This window comes from Culex quinquefasciatus, chromosome 3 (assembly GCF_015732765.1).
Source record: "Culex quinquefasciatus strain JHB chromosome 3, VPISU_Cqui_1.0_pri_paternal, whole genome shotgun sequence".
In the NCBI taxonomy this organism is placed as follows: Eukaryota; Metazoa; Arthropoda; class Insecta; order Diptera; family Culicidae; genus Culex; species Culex quinquefasciatus.
The window spans coordinates 118,933,572-118,954,783 of record NC_051863.1 but is presented as its reverse complement, the minus strand read 5'-3'; the positions used below and the strand labels follow the sequence as shown (position 1 = coordinate 118,954,783).

The following is a 21,212-nucleotide window of genomic DNA, read 5'->3' as shown; positions in this document are numbered from 1 at the left end:
CGGTTGGACAGCTGGGCGAGGGTTTCCTCCAACCCGTTACCATTGCCGTTGTGATTGTTGTGCTTGGGTCGCAACACCACATTGTTTACGTGGATGTTGGAGATATTGTTGTTGGGTATTACGGGTTGTGGTTTGAGATCTTTGTGAGGTTGCTGGAAGGGAGCGTTTGCTTTGGGCATTGGAGGAGGAGCTGGGACTGAGGAGTCACACATGTCTATGATACGGGACATTGGGTGGGACGGGTTGAGGAGTCGTTTGTGGAGAGTGTCACCTCCGTTACTGAGGAGATTCTCCTTGTTCTTCAGTCGAACCTGTTCCTGTTGTTGCTGAACCGGCGTGCTCTCATGCTTCTTAAGCCGGGCTTCAAGCATTTCTTTGAGTACGTTGGAAGCCTGCTTGCGGTAGTCACTGTTACCGTTGATGGAGGCAAGCTTGCTTACCGAGCTGTCCAGCAGAGTGGTGGCCGCTCCCGGAGCAAATGACGGAGCCGTCTGCTTAACCGGAGACTTTTTCTGGAAGATCGTTTCTGCGAGCGAGAGAGTTAGTCAAACGGTTAGCGTTAGCAAACAAAACAATGCGTGGGGTTAGGCGGTTTTAAATCAAAACAAACAACACTCAAAAAAAAACACACAAATCAACACATCGTTCGGGTGGACCTCACACCTGATTTGCTGACTGCAGCAGCCACACAGTGGGACACGACCGCCCGGGGCAACGGCCTTGTTCATGACGCCACGGCCGCGGGTCGGCGCGGTCGTCTGGCATGCCGCGCGGCCCTTGTTGAACGCTGCGGAACCTGCGCTCGGAACAGGTGGTCGGTCAGAATACTTGAAATGACTGTCGGTACCGCTGTCGAGGGTGATGTTACTGAAGCCAATCGTGCTGTTGTTGATGGCGTTGGCGTTCGTGTTGTTGTTAATGGAAGACCTACGTCCATTGGAGAAAGCGACCTGCTGCTGCTGCTGTTGCTGTGCAGCAGCAGGAGGAGGAGCGGCAGCTGGGACTGCCTGCTTCATCGGGGCAACCGATGCCACGGAAGGTTGTTGGTGGTTAGAGTTAGACGAGATGGATGGAAGCTCGGGTGGCCACGACTGAACTGGTTCCGGTTCCTCCCTCTGTGTTTCTAGCGGAGGGTGCGAACCGGCACCCGTCATGAACTCATTGAATTGAGCCTTGAAGCCGGAAGTTGGGGTAGGGGATCGGGGCGGTTGGATGTTGAGGATGCTCGCTTTGCGAGCACTCACCGTTGGGAATTTATCGCCAATGACTTCGGGCTTTCTGGTTGAGGGTGGGAACAAGGGGACAGACGGTTGAGAGGTTTGCTGGGGAAAGAGTTGGGCGGCTGGTTGCGTTTCCGGCTTGACGTTCGCAGTTGGGAACATGGGAGCTGACGGTTGAGACGAGTGCTGGGGGAAGAATTGGGCCGTAGATTGCGGTTCGGATGGCTGGGTCGCTTCAATCGGAGCTGCTTCCGACATCTGCGGAGGGATGTTCAGTGCATCGTCTTGGCCCGAGAACCTTCGGGTCTGCTGAGCGACGAAACCTTTCTGGGGGACTTCGTCTTCCTTGATTTTGGACGAGAACTTTGCAATCTCCACCGTTCTAGCTTCCTGAGTGTGTTCGTGCTCCTCAACGATTCGGGTGCGCTTCTGGATCAAAGCGTTTCCTACCTGGCTGGCGCTGTTGATGGTTCTTTCGGATGAAGCCTGCTCCCTCAGTGCACTCTCCTGGGAGCGAGTTTGAACGGTCGTGTTGCCTTGCGTTTCGGTGCGAACGGCCACCGGTTGCTCCTGGTAGTGGACGCTTCGTTGCTGCTGGGCGTACCCGGTGTAGCCAGGACCCATACCATGCTGCTGTTGCTGCATCTTCTGCTTGATGTCCACCGGAACATGGTCGCTGTGAGCGTACCACGGAGTTCCTTGCAGCTTACCCATGGAAAGATAAAGTCCCGACTCGACCGGGATGTTATCTCGCGAGGGCGGAACTGCCGGTTTCAGTGGATTCGGCGGAGGGCCGAAAGCGGGAGATTTGCGACATTGCTTCAACGGGGTGTTACGCCCGTCGAAGGACTTGGATTCGGCAAAGTACTCCTCGAAGCCCAGCTGGTGCTGGTAGTACGGAATCGTGGTCGAGTGCTTGCTCAGAATCAACGACGGTGTAAACGACTGACCGCGGTCAAATACGACGCCCTTGGCCTGCAGGCGCCCGTGCGCATTGTTAAAGTGTGCCAACTCGGCGTCATCTTCTGGAACCGCGGTCGGCAGCTGCGCCACTGGGATAGTACGGTTGTGAATGGTTGTGAACGGATTGGTTTTCTTCAACTGTACTTGGTCTCTAATATCTACAGCGTTGCATCGTGCGATAGGCTTAGCGAGATGGGACTGAGAATGAGTATCTACAAATGCCAACGGGACGTTCTGGCGCAGTTCTTCGGGTTCCGGTGTGCGTGGTGGATTTTGCGATGGCAGCTCGAACCACTTGCGCTGGTAGGTTGGAATTTCCGCCGGTTGGTTAAGCGGTGACTTGGCGTTTTCACGCTTTGGAGCGAGCGAATAGTGACCTGCTCCGGCGTCCTTTCTCGGATAGGAGGAAGCTTTTCTTTGGCTTCTCCGGCTCCGGTTCGGGTTCTGGTTGTGGTGGTTCCTCAACCTGTTCCGGTTCGGGTTCGGGTTCCGGCTCCGGAACGCGGATTTCCGGAATGATCGGCTTGAACGGTACCGGCGTACGATTACCGCCTACACTGGCAAACGCCGAGAAGTTTTTGTCGGATCCGTCTGGATCGAGGGCTGCTCCTGGAGCAGCTTCTGATACATTTCGGAACGCTCAAACTTGACTTCCTTGAACGGTGTATAGGGCCGCTCCGAGACGGTTGCCAGTGCATCGGTCATCGAGATGCGCCCGCTCGATACGGGCATGTTCTCCATCTGCGAAGGGATCTCCGTGCCGAAGGTCTGAAACGGAGTATAAGGGGCTGTGGTTAACGCTTCCAGGAAGGGCGAAACGCGAAAGGATGAGATCTTGTCGTTCCGAATCGGTTCCATCGAGGGTTTGAAGGTTGGGACGTACGGAGCGGATTCTTCGGGGAGTGGAACTACCGGAGCGGGAAGATACGTGGGAATCGCTCCGCCTTAGTAGTGGAAGAGGCAAGCACCTTCGCCATTACGGCACCTTTTCGTGGAATTTCCAACGGAGGGTGCGGAATGCTGGGGTATGGTTCGGGTTCCGGTTCCTCTTTTTTACCCATGCGACGCTCGAGGGCGTCGACCTGTCGCCTTAGCGCTTCCAATTGACGGATCTTGGATTCCTCCTTTTCGCGAATGTACGCTTCGTTGCGTGATTTCATGAAATTTGCCTCTTCAATTTGCTCCTGGGTAAGACGAACCGGATCGTTCGGGGCAATGCACAGCATTTGAACGAGCTTGCTCTGCCACTGCTTCGGTACGGGATTGGGAACAATTTGCCGGGGCAACTCTTTGGCCGGCTTGGCGGAATCAATCGCCGGCAGCTGGTAGTGTGGTATCGTGTACTCTTCGGCAACCTCCTGGATTTCGTTGCGTAGCCGTTCGGCGGCCTCGCTAGCCTCTTGCTCCGCCTTGAGGAACCGCTCCAGCTCCTTCCGGTACTCGACAAACTCGACCCGTTTCTGCGCCTTGGTCGGCTCCTTGGGCGGCTCGACGACGATCGGCTCCGGTTCCACGGAAGGCTCGACCGACGGTTCAACCGATTCGGGTTCCATCGGTGGATCTCGGAACACGAAATGTGTGTACGATGCGTCCGACATGGCGCCGGTACTTGCCTGGGTACTTCGCTGACCCGATCCGAACGGGTAGTCCATCTCGATTACCGGCGTGTCGTAGTACGTGACGATCGGTTGCGACGTCTGGGTCGAGTACATTCGATACTCTTCGGAGGATGCCGAAGTCGAGGTGGTCATGGTGTACGTGTCGTAGCTCTCCTCTTCCTGCTGGGATTGCTGCTCGTGAGCACTACTTCTTCTCCTGCTCAGTTCGGGCGCCGATTTGCTCTGTACGCTCTTGGCTACACAGATCGGCTCTTCTACCTCCTGCTGCTCCTGCTCCTCTTCCGGTTGCTGCTGCTCCTTCTTGGGCGGTGATTTGCTCTTCTCCTTGGGCGGCGGAGGCACGTACACGAGCGGCTTCACGACCACGCGTTGCGTTTCCGGGGGTGGGACATAGAGTGGGGTCGCGATGGGAACTTTCTCGTCCTCGACGCGCTTCGGGGGCCAAGCAAAGGGAGGAATGGGAGATTCGGCCGGTACCTGTTGTGCGTCACCGTCGTCTTCTTCGTCGCCGTACAACTCCGGATCCAGATAGTGGGCGTACGCGCCTTCTCGGGTGGGGAGGACAAAACGCGCAGAAGAGGGGGGAGGATGGTCAGTGTTAGCAGGCGTAGCGTAGGTTAGGAATAGAAAGCAGAGAGAGAGAGAGAAGAGAAGCGAAGCATGATTAGAGAAGCGTTACTTTGCGTGCAATTTGATGAGATTAGCGGCGTTCTTGGTGCAGCCTAGTATAGTCGCGGTTCACTAGATAGTAGTAGAAAGTAACTCGAGATGATGTTGACGGTGCAAGTGGTGACATTTAGCGCGACTAGCGTTTCGGTATCGTGTACAGCAAGCGGCTAAATATCGTACCTCTAAAATTAAATTTAGGTGGATGAACTGACTTTTTATTGTAAAAGTAGGTTTTTCCTGTGTGACGGTTGATCGTGGTTTTAAATGGGTTGCGAAGTTGTTGTTGTTGGAGTTGTTGTTGATGTCGAAGGTAGATTTACAGTGTCGATGGGGGAGATATTCAAAGTAAAATCATTCAAAGAATATGAAATAAATGGGAAGAAATGATCATCTTACGACTAGCTAACAAAATAAGGGGTAAAACAAATTAAAAGTATGTATTTTTGAGTGTTGTTGGTGAGAGGTTGAAAAGTGAGGCTAGAGAACCAAGTAATCGGGGCTTGACTTAGTATGAACCGATCGCAAATGAGTAACAACCTTGTGGAGTTGGCACAGCGGCAGCAGGCGCGGCGGCAGGAGCCACGGCAGCTGGGGCTGGGGCCGGAGCCGGAGCCTGAACGGCCGGAGCGGCGGCGGCCTGAGGGGCCGGAGGATAGCTTGCTGGCTGGGGAGCCGCGGCAGCTGGGGCCGGAGCCTGGCCAGTGATGGCCGCCGAGAACGGCGTTGGAACGCTTCCGGCCACTGGCGGGAAGGACGACGGTGGCTGAACCAGCGGGCTCGGAGCGGCTCCGAACGGTTTCGGAGTGATGTTGTTCTGGTTCTGTGAGGGGAGGGGAAGGAGAAGAAGAAGAAATTGGAAACGAACGGTTAGTGTCGTCGTTTGTGATTTTTTGGCGCCAACAGGCTGGCGTCATGAACCTGTCGTCGCGAATGCGTTGACGAGGGTATTTTTTTTTTTTATTTTTTTTTTTCTACGGTGATTGTGGTAAAAATAAATCGTTAGAGACGAACAGTCCTGCGTAACCGTTTGTTGACGCGTTCGCTGTGAGTTGTAAGCTATTTGCGGTAATTAGTTGCAAAAAATGTCTTTCTCAAACAAATAACAGCTGGTGGAGCATGCACTTACCGTATCTCATTTTGAGAGCAAATTTATAATTTACTACTGATTCATGTTACATGGTAAATGAAATTGAACATTGTGTAATGCTAATTAATTCATTTTTGTGATTTTTGTGTGTCAAGAATTTGGATTCGCCAATTATGGGTGATTCCATCTCGATCGTGTACTAAAAAGTGCAATATTGAAATCAAAATTTTCTGATCGATATCACAAACGATAAAATGTTTCAGCAATAAGAAAAAAACTCACTTTGCTTGAATGCACCAAGTCAAAGTCACAGCGGTTTTAGAAATCCGATATCCGGCCACAGTCTGATGATTACTAATGACACATCACGTGCGGTACTGCGTTCGGAAATCGATCCCGATCCCTCAGCTGATCAACAAGTTGCTCGTGCTGTCACGTGTGCCGCGTGATTAATTCTGCTCCTCAAAATAAAAAGCTTTGTCTAATTGTGAGCAGCAATCTTTCATCGCTCAGCAATCCCAACTATTTCGCCCATCGTAAGTCGTGCATCAACATCTGCTGCAGCAGCTTCAGTCTCTTCGAAAAATCTTCTAGACCATGTCGCGCTCGAATGTCAACGATCTGTTCTAAATAAAACCAATTATATTTTTATTTTTCCACACCCACCGCACCCCCAAGCCGGCGGTCTGGTGGGTTGACCCAGTGCCGGCGATCAGATCGATCTCGATTTCGATGCCGGTCAACGGCAAGCCAGCCTGACGGTTAGCCCACATAGTTTTGCGCGTTCTTTCGGAGGCGGCGACGACGACGGCGAGCTGTCGATCGTCGTCAGTCACAGCAGCCAGTCGTGCCGACAGGGAGGAATCTTTGACGGAGTCTGTCGACTTGGGCGGACGCACTTCCTCACCGGTTACGGCCCTGGGATGGTTCCAAGGAGGCCACGAAGACGCACAGTGAGCATGAATCTGGTCAAAGAATCGAGATTTTTGTAAAATCTATCATTATAATGAATTATGTTTCAAAATTGAAACCTTATTTTTCAAATTGATTATTTAAAGTTAGTCGATCAGAAGAAGAGACTCATATTATCAATCTGGATGACATTTGCAGGAGTTATTTTGCAAAAATATAACTAGTATTTGGGCCAACTATGAGTCCGTTGAATCAAGAGAAAATGGATACAAACCGATCCTGAATTTGAAAACTTTATCAATCCAACACTAAGCAAATTTATGAAACGTCTTGAAAGAATGAAAAAAAAAGAATACAAAAAGGAAGTTTTTTTGTTGCAAATCGAGAGGTATTAAAAATTAAGAGTTCTTGAAGAGCACATTTAGGCGAGATCGCACTTTGCTTTTTGAGGTTCAGAGAAAAACGTGTTTTTGACCTTGCATAAACAAAACAATAGTATGTAAATAATAACAAACGCGTTTTGTTTGGCTGACCGCACTGTGCAGTGTCTCAAAGTTTGGTTGCAAGATTCCCGAGTAACAATCAAAAATATATACAGAAGGGGAAATATACAAATTTCAAGGCTTATAAGCGGTCGTGTTTGAATGATGCTGGATAATCTGGATAACCAAGTACACCAACGAGTAGAGCAACTTTTTGTTAAAATTTCTGATTATGTTCACTTTTACTAAAAGTTATTCTATTCCTTTTACAAGCATTTTAAAAAACAATTCCAAAGGTATTCTAATCCAGGCCTGCCCAACGTCCGGCCCGCGGGCCGGATCCGGCCCGTAAAGCCATTTCTTCCGGCCCGCAACGGCTTTTCAAAATAATTCTATGACCGGCCCTCAACTCAAGGCTGTTCATGAAATATTCAACTAATAAAATGAGTGTATAAATTAAAAAAAGTGTTTTAACTAAAATTAAATAAGAAACATTATGTTTGTTTTTTTTTGCATTTGCAAAAAAATGTTGCTGTTCCAACATTTATTTGAATTTTGTTTTTTGTTTTTCAAAATCTAACATTCTTTATAATTGAAATTAATTCTTATCATTTTTATATTAAGTATTAAATTAATTCTTATCATTTTTATATTAAATATTAAACTGAAAAATGGCACAGGAAAACTAAATTATCCAATTCGTTGAAATATAGATTTATTGTCAAAAAATGTATAAAAAGACACTAAATTAAAACTTCTTTCAGTTTTTACTCTCTTTACTACAAATTGATGCTTTTCTGTTTTGAAGAACATGATTCAAATTTATTATTTAATAAATGAGTAAGCAAAAATATTGGAATTTTGAGAACAACCGTTAAAAAGCAAATAATTCATACTGAAAAAAAGATTCATTTCATTTATGAACAAAAACATATCAAAATGAGTCAATAAATCAGGGAACAAAACTTTATTTTTTTTTCATAAATTTCAATAGTTTACTGAGAAGTAACGAATTTTAAACTATTCAATATACATTTTTCAACATTTTTAAAACCATTTTGAAATATTTTGTTATAAATTTGATCAACAACGTAAAAAGTGTTTTTGTTTGTAAGGTGATTAATCCAAATTAAGTTTTAATAAATTTTATCATGCCTCATTGATTTTTGAAATATCTTGTTGTGTTGGAGAAATTAAGCTTTTGAAAAATTTGCAACGACCAATGAATTTTTGATATTTTGACACATTTTTTACAGATATTTTTTTTCCTAAAACCAAGAATCTTATTTGCAATACTAGTTTATTGATTTGTTTACTTTAAAAGAACCTTTTCAAAATTATATTATGAAAAAATATTGTCTTCTTTTTCAACTTTTGTCAAACATTAGTTCCGGCCCGCCATTTCATCAGAAAAATCAGATCTGGCCCGCAGGGCCAAAGGTTGGGAACCCCTGGTTTATAGCCTAAATAGTCTTTTGGAGCTTTAATTGAGCATCAAATTTTCCATATGACGAAGATAGGTGTTTAACTAGAAAGGGTATGTTTCCACTAATCGGGCAATTGTCCAGTTGTCGCACTTGCAGTGTTTGACAAGCACGATCAGATCGCAATTACTGTCATATGAAGAGTGACAAGATTGCACGGAGTTTTTATTGTTTTGATAAATATCTCAGGATTGGAATCGAATTTTGGGGATCTGTGAAGGTCAAAAGGTGAAGTAATGAAAGCTGTATAAAATTTCAACCTTGTTTTGCCCAAACACCCAAAATTATTTGCACTAGCTACTAATAGTTCTCAAGTTGTTTCAAAAATTTGTCACTTGCCTAAATGACATAAAAGTTCACAGCCTCTAAGTTGTTGATAAGGTCCAGTTTGTGACGATACATTTCCTTTACTAATAAATGATTCCATTGAACTTTAATTGTGTTATCGAATGATTTGAAGAAGATAAAAGAAACTGCCCAGTGAAACTCTTTAAGGTGATAATTTGAACATGAAAAATCACTAAGGGTAGTGAAAATTCTTCAATCACTAATCCATACAAAATACAAAATTATGTTCCATTGATTTTTGAGATTTATACAAATTAAAGGAATTTAACCAAAAACAAAGTGTTGAACATTGTTCCAATACTAGCAAAACTGAACAGTTTGTTCGTGGTTCCTAATTACATTGACGCTTGTTCGCAATTTTGGGAACTCATTTTGCTCCCTGTAACTTTAAGGTACCGTCAATAAGGGTGACCTGAGGCCAACAAACGAAATTCGTCTTGTAGTTTTTTTATAGCAATAACATTTTACTATGTTTTTCATCAAAGTTATTCCAGATAGTTTACCAACTTTTCTAACTGTATTAAAAAGTTTGATGACAAGCCCAATCTAAACTTTAACAATCCCGTGTAAAAAAATCAAGTTGTTAAAAAGTTAAAGTTAATTGATAGAAGTGATAAGATGCAACGATAGAAAAAGGTACTTTACAAGCTTTATTATTAAACTTATACAGGGGACCATCCATTAACCACGTGGACAGTTTAGGGGGGGGGGGGGGGTATGGCGATTGTCCACGATCCATATAAAAAAGTTTTTTTTGTATGGACAATTGTCCACGAGGGGGAAAGTGTCCACGTGGTTTATGGATGGTCCCCAGCTGATATATGAAAGGTCAATTAAAACTCAATTTGTTCAAATGATATTCCAGCGAGTTTGATTGTCAAAAAAAGTTATACATAGATAATGTTAAACAACAAATGATTCAACAAAATTGTTACAGTGGTCAAATTAAATCAGCTGACCATAGTGATCTGTTCTTCAAAAATCAAATCAAATCAAATTATTCGTTCTACAGCATTGCCTTGGCGTTCTCGATTGCGAGATTCCTACTCGAAACTAGGTGTCCGATGGCTTGATTGTTGAGGCAATTGCAAACCTCTTTTTACACCTTAGCTTCCATTCACCCCGGGATCCGAACTGACGACCTTTGGATTGTTAGTCCAACTGCCTACCAGCGACTCCACCGAGGCAGTACCCAGGGAGACGACTCCTACACCTGGATTGAGCTAACGACCTCACCTCTAGGTTAGACCGGAGCCAACATTTACTTCCCCGTCCGACGGAAGGCGTGTTCAGACAAATCTCGTCTCGAAAAATGTCACCGGGACCGTCTGGGATCGAACCCAAGCCGACTGGGTGAGAGGCAACCACGCTTACCCCTACACCACGGTTCCCGGTAATCGGTGATTATTTTTTGATAATTTTAGTTGACTTTACTGCCTTGTTCGCATAAATGTCCTATATGCAATTGTAATCAATTTTGAGTTGATGATGCAGTTTGGATGGCGAAAATTATATACATTTAAATTGAATTGGGACAACTTTTCTATAGAATTCTATAAGAAAGGAAAACTTGTCAGAATTATAAAGTTTTCTTAGCTTAAAACACTTTTCTGTACTCATGTTATGAATATAATTTTCAAAAAAAAAAAAATTGGCCACGATGCTTCCCCACTATCCTCGGACACGAAGGCGATCGTGTGGCCACCGAAGGATGGACAATGAACCGCGTGCCGTAACATTGTAACACGTTCGAACGGATATGTTGTCTCGCGATCAACATTCCGTTGGTCCCCTGCCAAGTGTCTTCACTCACTCGTGGGTGAAAATATCCCCACACACTTCACCACGCACAATCCTTGAGCAATGGTTATGTAAAAGCCCCCCTCCCAACACGGGGAAGTTACACCCGTCGAAGGTCTTCCTTGCCCCGTTAGTGTCCTTAGCGCAATGCGTTATGCGACCTACCTTGTAGCGGGAACCTGCACCTCCCGGCGGAAACACACTCCGGATCACGGCCCCACCGATGGTTTTGTACAGAAAGCCGTAGTCGTTTGTCGTAATGTCCCCGTTGGAGCCAGCAGCGGCGGCCCCGGCAGAGTCCGTTGAGTCGGCCGTTGGATCCGCAACGGCCAGTCCGTTCGGACCGAACGCCGCCGGATCAACGGGCTCGACCGGGGGTGGTTGCTGGGGGACGACTTCCGGATTCTCCATTCCGGCCGCGGGTACGGTGGCCAGCTGCAGCAGCGGTGGGGGTGGCGGCGGGGGAAAGCTAAAGTCACTTCCGTAGACGGTGGTGGCACAACTTGGCAACGCTTTGGCAGCCGGATATTGGTGCAGTTCGTTTTCGGAGCTGGTGCGCGAGTGCAGCGGGGACACTTTGTTCGACTGGACCGGCGATAGCGAGCTCGAGTTGCAGTAGCCGCTCGACGAGGTGGTACTGCTCGATCGGGAGTGTGACGGAGACTGGTGAGTGCTGCTGCTGCCGCTGCTGATTGTGGTCGTCGTCGGAGGCGGCGGTGGTGGTAGGTGCAGCTGTGTTATCACACAAGGGATCGTGCGCACACAGACAAACGAACGAGCAAACACACACACGCGCAGTTTGTGGGTGGGTGAGAGCATGCAGGGGAGGGTGTGAGCAAGCATTGGCAATGCAGAAAAAAATAATCGTTGCGATGGGTTACGAGAAAAGGAAGAGAACAAAATCTGTTAATGAATAGTTGTCATTGATTGAGTTTGATGACTGGTGTTGGTGATTTGTTGTGAAGATACTCTGAAGTTCAGATTTTTTACTTCTTCTTCTTCTTCTTCTGGCAATTAATTGAATTGGAATTCTCTAGAAATATCGATGTTGCCATCCATAAAATATCAACTGTTTGAGAAATCGATGCCTCTGTGGTATCTTGCACTAAGCTTGTTAGGATTTTTATCTAGTTAGTAAAACATAGCACAGAGGCATAGAAAAACCAAAATACCGCTGGCAATAGCAGTGATTCTGATATGCGGTATTTTTTTTTTTTCATTGATACAGTCGAGACTCGATTAACCAAAGTCCTAAACAATATCTATTCGTTTAAAAAAAAATGTCCTTTCGTATAATTGAATCTTCGGAAATTCATTTTTTTTAATAGAGCAATTCCAGCTCAAATCAGGAATTTTCCTGGTGCTTTTGTACCCGACCCTCTCCGATTTCAATGAAACTTTTTAGACATGTTATCCTATGCATATATAAGCCATTTTCGTGTATATGTAGCCAATAGTACTCGAAAATAACATTTGAGAAGAGCGTAAGGTATTTATTTATTTTTTTGTATTTTGCAATTTAAAAATTACTGTATCTCGAAGCCGTTGCGGCGTATCAAAAAGTGGTCAAAAACAAACTTGTAGGAAATTGGACGGGCTTTCTGAAAAAAAATACACTGAAACAAAAATACACGCCACTTCTATGAGATTTTTCGATTTTTAAGTTTAAAACTTAAATTTAAAGGTGTTGTCACGATTTTTTTTCGTTCAAAATTTTTGAGGAAATAGCCTAAGATGTTACCAAAAAACCGACGAAAAATGCAGGATGGTATGTCCCTCCTAAAAAAATACAAAAATCATTTACTAAAACTGTTTTTTTGAAAAGTGGTCTAAACGTCAAAATTTTCAAAAACCCATAGTGGGAATCGATTCCCCAGACAATTTTACATAAAAGTCTCCATATTGACCATTGTCCTATGTCCAATCCTTGGGAAGATACAGCAGTTTTTAAAATAAAAATGATGAAAAAATTGGTTTTTTGATGGTTTTTGGCAATTTCTATGTGACAGACTTGGTTTTTCAGTCTCGTAAATATTTTTACCGGAAAGCTCGTCCAATTTCCCATTAGTTTGCCTGTGACAGCCTACAAGTTTGTCTTCGACCACTTTTTCATACGACGCAACGGCTTCGAGATACAGTAATTTTTAAATTGCAAAATACAAAAAAAAGTAAGTACCTTACGCCCTTCTCAAATGTTATTTTCGAGTACTATTGGCTCCATATACACGAAAATGGCTTAAATAGGCCTAGGATAACATGTCTAAAAAGTTTCATTGAAATCAGAGAGGGTCGGGTACAAAAGTACCAGAAAAATTCCTGATTTGAGCTGGAATTGCTCAATAACAACTGTTTTACGCAGTCTTGAGCTCAAAAATAACCCCAAAAAAGCTCTACGACGATTAATAAAATTTCAAATCCAAAATGGAGAAAAAGCATTTGTCAATTTAACACGCAATGTTTAAAAAAAAATTATTATTGAGGTAAAAATCACAAATCAGATCCACTTTACATGAAGACTAGTTTTCAAAAAGAATGTTGATGATTTGAATCAAAAATTTATAAAATAAAATAAGCCGAATCGATATTAAAATTATAGAGTTTAAGAGATGGGAAGTTCTAAAGCTTGACGCATTTTTTCCCTTTTAATGTTGTATCAAGAAATGAAACAAAAAAAATCAAATGAGGATACAATTTCAACTTGGAAGTGTGCAAATTGAACTAATCACGTAAAATGGGAATGACTAAAGTTCCTTTAAATGTCAATAAAAATATCAATAAAAATATTTTCAACTAAGTTTATTTACTTTGGTTAAAATCAATACCAATTTGAGGCTAAGGAAAATATATATTAAAGTTTGCTAAAAATGCATCTTAAAATACATATTTTCTTAAACTACACGGAGAAAAAAGAGTTCTCAAAATCGTGAACAAGCGGTCATGAAAATGGATGAAAATGGGAACCTCGAACAAAGTGTTCAAATCCCATGGTACGATTTTGAAAAACGTTCCATGAAATTCGAACACTTTGTTCATGGTTCCCATTTTCATGAACGCTTGTTCACGATTTTAGGAATTCTTTTTTCTCCGTGTAGCAGTCCATAAAATTTGCAACTTGTTTCATCATCATGATTTTAACCATGATTTATTCAGAATTTGGATCGGCCGAGCTGGATAAATACGACGAGTGCTGAAAAAATCGAGTTTTGCAACGAGCTGCAAATAATATTATTTGCAATTCCGATAAACTTTTAAGAATAGGCTTTTTTAGAAAAAAAAAACTTTTTTTACCAGCTTTAAGTTGGCGTCCTTGTGTTTGGTTATGTTTAGTAAGGTTAAGTTCTTAAAAGTCGATCTTTTCAGTACTAAAATGAGTACTTAAGACATGAATCATTAAATTATTTTCTACATTTAAAAACAAAGTTCAATTCAAAATTTTTAAGACTTTAAATAGTTTTGAAGCTGTTTCAATAACTTGTAATTCTGAAGCTAATTTTATCGGTTTCTAGTGGAAAACTGTCCAAAGAATAAAAAATTGCAGTCTGCTTCTTTCAAACGAATTCATTTTCATATATTTTTTTACGATTTGAAAGTTTTGGAATGATTGACGTTTTCGTTATTATATTGAGGCCGACGCAATTTTTGTGTTTTGTAATTAATTCATTTATTTCTGTCAGCTTTTTATAACCTGAAATCTTGTAGAAAATACCAGTAGAATCGATTCAAAATAGTTTTCATTTCACATTGGCATTATCATTGATATTTTTTTATACAGATCAGAAAATAAATTTTTTTTTGATATGATTTATTTGATATTTTGATATGTTTTCAGAAGCAAACCTAACTAAACTAAAGTATTTTGTTATAGTTTTTGCTTCAATGTTTTGCAAATTTTCTTCAAAATTAAGTTCACGAAACCATATTTGTAATTACTTCAAAATCAATTTAGAGCGAGTCCACGAGCAAAGCAAACCCATCTCGCATCGACCTCACCAATATGCCTGAAATGTTTGTACATATAAAACTAGCATCTGGCCAAAATATGAGCACTCTAGGTCAACGGGAAGTGGGGCAAATCGGGACACAAGGTTTGAAGGTTCAAAAACGTAAAAAATCTAAAAAAGGCTATAACTTAAGCAAAATTCAATTTAATTTCAAAATTCACAAAGGCATCTTAAAGGGCTTCAAAAATGCAACAAAGTGCAGTGTAGAGCATCCAAATTGGTCAATTCTAAAGTTATTGGCATTTTAGTGAAAAAATAGCATAATTTTCAAACTCAAATAAAAAAGTGTTCCATCCAGATATCAACTCGGATCGACCTGCAGCTTGTAGGGGACATCTGGAACTACCATCTGAGACTAAGACCGCTTTGGGTAAGGCAGTTTAACATATTGAATAGACACTTTTACTTTTAGTGAATTTTTGTAAATTTTTGCTCGGGGACCCCTTAGATCCCATTTTATGGTGATAATTTTTTTCATATTCGTGTTCCTGAGACAATTTTACAATAGAAACATACATAAAAATGTATATTATCATCCATTTTAACCCTTTTAAAAATGAAAGATAAAAAAATAAGAAGCTTTTTTTCTGGTGTCATCTAGTATCCTTGGAAACGAACTTGATTTTCAATAAATGTGATCTAAGGGGTCCCTCGAGCAAAAATTTACAACCAAAAAATTTACTAAAAGTAAAAGCGTCTATTCAATATGTTAAACTGCTATACCCAAAGCGGTCTCAGTCTCAGATGGTAGTTCCAGATGTCCCCTACAAGCTGCAGGTCGATCCGAGTTGATATCTGGATGGAACACTTTTTTATTTGAGTTTGAAAATTATGCTATTTTTTCACTAAAATGCCAATAACTCCCTTTAAAATTAACCAATTTGGATGCTTTACCCTGCATTTTGTTGCATTTTTGAAGCCCTTTAAGATGCATTTTGAATTTTGAAATTAAATTGAATTTTGCCTAAGTTATAGCCTTTTTTAGATTTTTTACGTTTTTGAACCTTCAAACCTTGTGTCCCGATTTGCCCCACTTGTTGACCTAGAGTGCTCATATTTTGGCCAGATGCTAGTTTTATATGTACAAACAACCCCTGAAAATTTCAGGCAGATTGGTGAGGTCTAAACGACGTCCCATACAAAGGGGTATGCCCTGTTCGTGGACTCGCTCTTAAGTTTTAATAGAATATGAGTATTTGTATTTGTATTTTTTAAACAGAATCGAATTCAAGTATTGTTACTCAAAACAAATAAATTAAATTAAAAGTTAGAGCTATTGCTATGTTGTAAAAAATATATCAATGAAAATAAGTGATCCTGTTTGTTTCAAAGTAATTAATTTATTATTAAAATGATAAGATCAAAAATTTAATCCAAATTTTTCCAAAATACAGTGATTATTTTTTTCAAATTATTATTCATTTCAAATTAGCTTAGTCGATTCATGCAAAACAAAAAAATAAGTTTTAATTAAATAATTTATTACCTGTAGACACAGAGTGTCACAAAAATCTGTTTTTATATTTTAGGCATTTTAACAGAAAATTCAACTATTCAATTATTAAATGCTTCACATATTTTCCATTCCTTCTAGACAAAAAAAAATCCCAAATTCAGAGAAAAATAATGATTGCAAAACAAATGTCCGCTCGTCCGTCGGTTAGCAAATCAGTTGCGTCAACAAAGACAGCACTTTTAATTTTAGCCCACCCGTAGTTGTCGTCGCCTCGGCGCGAAAAGTGTCCGTTTCCTCACTTTTCATTGCCAGTATCCTTTCCGCTTGGGTTGGAGGAAAACACCGCCCCCCCCACCACGAGTTCGGTTTCGTTATCATGTGACGGCCACCGAGAGCAATCGCGGAACGATGGTCGGACACGACGCTTCGAGATGTCTCTAGGATTGTATTGAGAGCAGTGGCAATAAGAAATTGAATTAAAATTTGACTGATAATCAAAATTTTCAAAAATCATGTCAATTTTACGTTCTCTCGGAGAATTCATTTTGGGAATTCTTATATGAAATTTAACAACAAATTGTTAAAATTTAGAAATGCTTGATTAAGGACAATTTTCAAGGAATATTGACAATTTTTTAACATTTTTTTTGTTAAATTTTGACAGAATTATCATAATTCCAAGTTTATTTACACCTGCGTGTACTATACAACTGTATCTCTGCATGCGTTTGGCGTTTTTTTCTCGAAAACACCCCTAATCGTGTCAAAACTGGTGCGAAACGGTTAGTTGGTCGACGTTTTTGGTTAAAAATAGAGTCACTCATTTGAAAACAACAAAAAGCACAATCACAAACAACGAAGTCACACAATGCACACAACACCAAACTTTTTTTTTTAAATAATAAACATAATTTCACTGATAACAATACTCACATTGGCGGCGTAGGGTGACTGGGAGCGGCCGTTCAGATTGGCGTGGGCATTGAGGGCGGCGGAGATGGCCTGGACTCCGGATTTCTGTCCACTGAGGAGTGAAGAATAATACAGTTTAGTAAAAATAGAACTAAATAAAACAGAAATGAGACAAGAAAGCACGGAATGGCACAGAGAGAGGAAAGTGAAGCGAAAAAATAGGAAAAAGAAGTAAAAAAAGATGAAAAAAAACGCGAAAAAGTGGCACTTACAGAGGAAAAGTTCAAAAATAAAACAAATGAAAAAGAAAAAAAAAGAGTCCTCTTCCGAAAAAAAGTCGTTACCAATTTGTCGACCTGGCGCGAGCTGACTGATTGGCGGCGCACCGATGGGAACGAATTCGGTGTGTGCGAATGTTACTTACAATGTAGAAGGTAGAAGGTGCGTTTGGCGGTCGAGTACAGGGTATAGTATAAGCAAACATCAACAACAAAAAATGCAACGTTTGATGCTTGAGGTTGAGGTGAGGTGAGTTGCTGTTGTTGCTGATTCAGGTGTGTACAAATACCGGGAAAAAATGATGACTATGAAAGTGGGCGCTCGAGTTGAGCTTGAAACGCACCAGGTTTCAAGCTCAACTCGAGCAAGTAGTGCGCGCAGACCATCGAACGGAATATAAGGTGACGTCACCTTGTTTGGGCATCGGCTGCTGGATTTGGTGATAAGGAAGTTGTTTTATTGATTTTTTCTTGCCTGTGAAACAATTTTTTTTTGTTTGACAAATAATAAATCAAATTTATAAATATTTTAAGAGTTCGTAACATGTTCTCAGAAAATTCACTGCTAATCTACTTTAAAAAATATTATTCACCTATTAAAATGAGAAATGAAATGTTTTGTTTGATTACGAAACATTAAATGTTGATTTGAGCATACATTTATTTTTTTCTTAGTGGGAAATTATATTATTACCATATTTGAAAGCATTTTTTTTTAATTTAACAAACTAGGCAAATTTTAATGGGACTGTTTAACAAAAAAGGATTTTGTTTCATCAATTTGTACATATTTCAATCCATTTTTAAAAATCAAAGGAATTGAGTAAATAATAAACTTACGCACATCTTGTAACTGATACAACAATCACAACTCAATTATCCAATTTATTTACATGAAGAGCAATAAAAAAGTTGTCTAGTTTTAATTTGTTTCACTATAATGTGACATCGAAAGTGCTTCTATATGATCTGAGAAAATGTAGTTAAATCTGGTTTTGTAGCAGGAAATCAACCTATCGAGTCGGATGATTTTGGGGTCAAGAAACTCGAAATTTGTGTTAAAAGAATGCAATAAAAATCGTTTATAATCTTTAATTTTTCTAAAAAGTGTCCATAAAAAAAATGTGATATTTCCATTCAAAATACGTTTACGTTGTGAAGAAATGTTTCCATTGTTTTAGTCCTTCGAATAAATTATTTAGGTTTTGATTGAAAATACAAATATAAATAAGCGATCTTGCAGTTGTTTTTATTAAAAGGACGGCCTAGCTTTTCGCGATTATTAAGTTGTATTTTTAGATTTGGATGAAATTTTGTCCATCAATTCCATGAGTCCTAATAAGCTATTTTTGGTTACTCAGTACAAGTCTCCATACAAACTTGGAAGCTGTCCGTAATACTGCTATGAAAACGTTCAAACCCCTGTTTCTGGATAAGGATTTTTTTCATTGAATTTTCTTCATATTTTCTTCGTTTTTGACAAACTTTACTACATTTTTTTCATTTTCATCTGTTTTCGTGGACCAAAAGTGGCTACAAAGAAAAAAAAATGATGGTAAAATTCATCAGGAAATGGTGACAGATTTTGTGGCAAAATAAATGATAAATTTTACCCCAGAAAATGATGAATTTTCATCAGTTTTTGATGAATATTCATCAGGTTCACATTTTTACACATTTTTTATGTAATATTACACAAATAAAGAGGTAATATTCAACCTACCAAATTTTCAACATTCCAAAATTCAACTTTTTTTTTCTGTGTACTTTAGAGCTGTAAAGCATAAGGGACATTTTAATTTCGACAAGAAATGATGAATTTTCATCAGTTTTTGATGAATATTCATCAGGTTCACATTTTTACACATTTTTTATGTAATATTACACAAATAAAGAGGTAATATTCAACCTACCAAATTTTCAACATTCCAAAATTCAACTTTTTTTCTGTGTACTTTAGAGCTGTAAAGCATAAGGGACATTTAAATTTCGACAAATTTAGGATTTTTCGAATAAATAAAAACTTAAATTTTGGTTTTAAAATTGAATTTGAAATTGCACCGAATTGCTTTCAATAAAAAATCAAATGTAAATTTTACAGTGTCAATAATTAACAACAATTGAAGAAAAAGGCCTCCCATAGTGTTGCTGTTAATTAAATAATTAATTTTAACCGAAATGAGTTGATTCGACACCACTCCCAAAATGATCTGTGAGCAATTCTCTGAGATTTCGGTCATTCGATTTTTTTTTGTATTTTTTAATCCGGCTGAAACTTTTTTGGTGCCTTCGGTATGCCCAAAGAAGCCATTTTGCTTCATTAGTTTGTCCATTTAATTTTCCATACAAATTTTGCAGCTTTCCATACAAAAATGATATGAGAAAATTCAAAAATCTGTATCTTTTGAAGGAATTTTTTGATCGATTTGGTGTCTTTGGCAAAGTTGTAGGTATGGATATGGACTACACTGAAAAAAAAATGATACACGGTAAAATTTTTTGGTGATTTTTAATTTTACTTTTTGTCACTAAAACTTGATTTGCAAAAAACACTATTTTTAATTTTTTTTTATTTTTTGATATGTTTTAGAGGACATAAAATGCCAACTTTTCTGAAATTTCCAGAATGGGCAAAAAATCATTGACCGAGTTATGATTTTTTGAATCAATACTGATTTTTTCAAAAAATCGAAATATTGGTCCCAAAAATTTTTCAACTTCATTTTTCGATGTTAAATCGAATTTGCAATCAAAAAGTACAGAAGTGATTTTTGATCAAGTGCACCGTTTTCAAGTTATAACCATTTTTAGGTAACTTTTTTGAAAATAGCCGCAGTTTTCCATTTTTTAAAATTAGTGCCCATGTTTGCCCACTTTTGAAAAAAATATTTTGAAAAGCTGAGAAAATTCTCTATATTTTGCTTAATTGAACATTGTTGATACGACCCATAGTTTCTGAGATATTGCCATGCAAAGGTTAAAAACAGGAAAATTGATGTTTTCTAAGTCTCACCCAAACAACCCACCATTTTCTACTTTCGATATCTCAGCAATTAATGGTCCGATTTACAATGTTAAAATATACAACAATCGTGAAATTTTCCGATCTTTTCGAAAATAATATTTTCAAAAATTTAAAATCAAGACTAACATTTTTAACGGGCGTTTGCGACAAATATTTCGATTTTTTGAAAAAATCAGTATTGATTCAAAAAATCATAACTCGGTCAAAGATTTTTTGCTCATTCTGGAAATTTCAGAAAAGTTGGCATTTTACGTCCTCTAAAACATTAAAAAAAATAAAAATAGTGTTTTTTTGCAAATCAAGTTTAAGTGACAAAAAGTGAAATTTAAAAATCACCAAAAGATTTTTTACCGTGTATCATTTTTTTTCAGTGTAGTCCATATCCATACCTAAAACTTTGCCGAAGACATCAAATCGATCAAAAAATTCCTTCAAAAGATACAGATTTTTGAATTTTCACATATGATTTTTGTATGGACAGCTGCCAAATTTGTATGGAAAATTAAATGGACAAACTAATGATGCAAAATGGCTTCTTCGGGCATACCGAAGGCACCAAAAAAGTTTCAGCCGGATTAAAAAATACAAAAATTAAAAATAAAGAAAAAAGACCGATTCCGTAGAGAACAGCTCCTGTACACATGATATTTTCCATAGTTTGAAACAATTTGAATTCATATAAATATTATTTTAAACATAAGTATTTGAAATATTATAATTTGTCCACTAGATCAAAAATTCTTACATTGAACACCTTTATTTAAATTGTATTAAATAATAAAAATACAACTTAATTCAAAATAAATATTATAAAACAATTTTTAGTATTCCCAAAAAGATTGAGCCGATTCATAAAATGTAAATAAAATCCATTTTCGATTTTGGTAGAGAATTGCTCAGCTGCCTTATTTATAACGATTTCAAAAAAGAAGTCATTCAAAATTCAAAATAGTTTT

General features: G+C 39.6%; 1 protein-coding gene across 1 annotated transcript in view; it reads right to left on the bottom strand.

Moving 5' to 3' along the window:
- The window catches only part of LOC6044694 (PDZ and LIM domain protein Zasp), a 142,826-nt gene that overhangs the window by 5,935 nt on the left and 115,679 nt on the right, over nt 1-21,212 (bottom strand). The window contains 7 exon segments of the mRNA XM_038264322.1: nt 664-2,589; nt 2,591-2,765; nt 2,768-3,112; nt 3,115-4,347; nt 5,009-5,291; nt 10,750-11,316; nt 16,975-17,065. Coding sequence (XP_038120250.1) covers nt 664-2,589; nt 2,591-2,765; nt 2,768-3,112; nt 3,115-4,347; nt 5,009-5,291; nt 10,750-11,316; nt 16,975-17,065 — 4,620 coding nt within the window.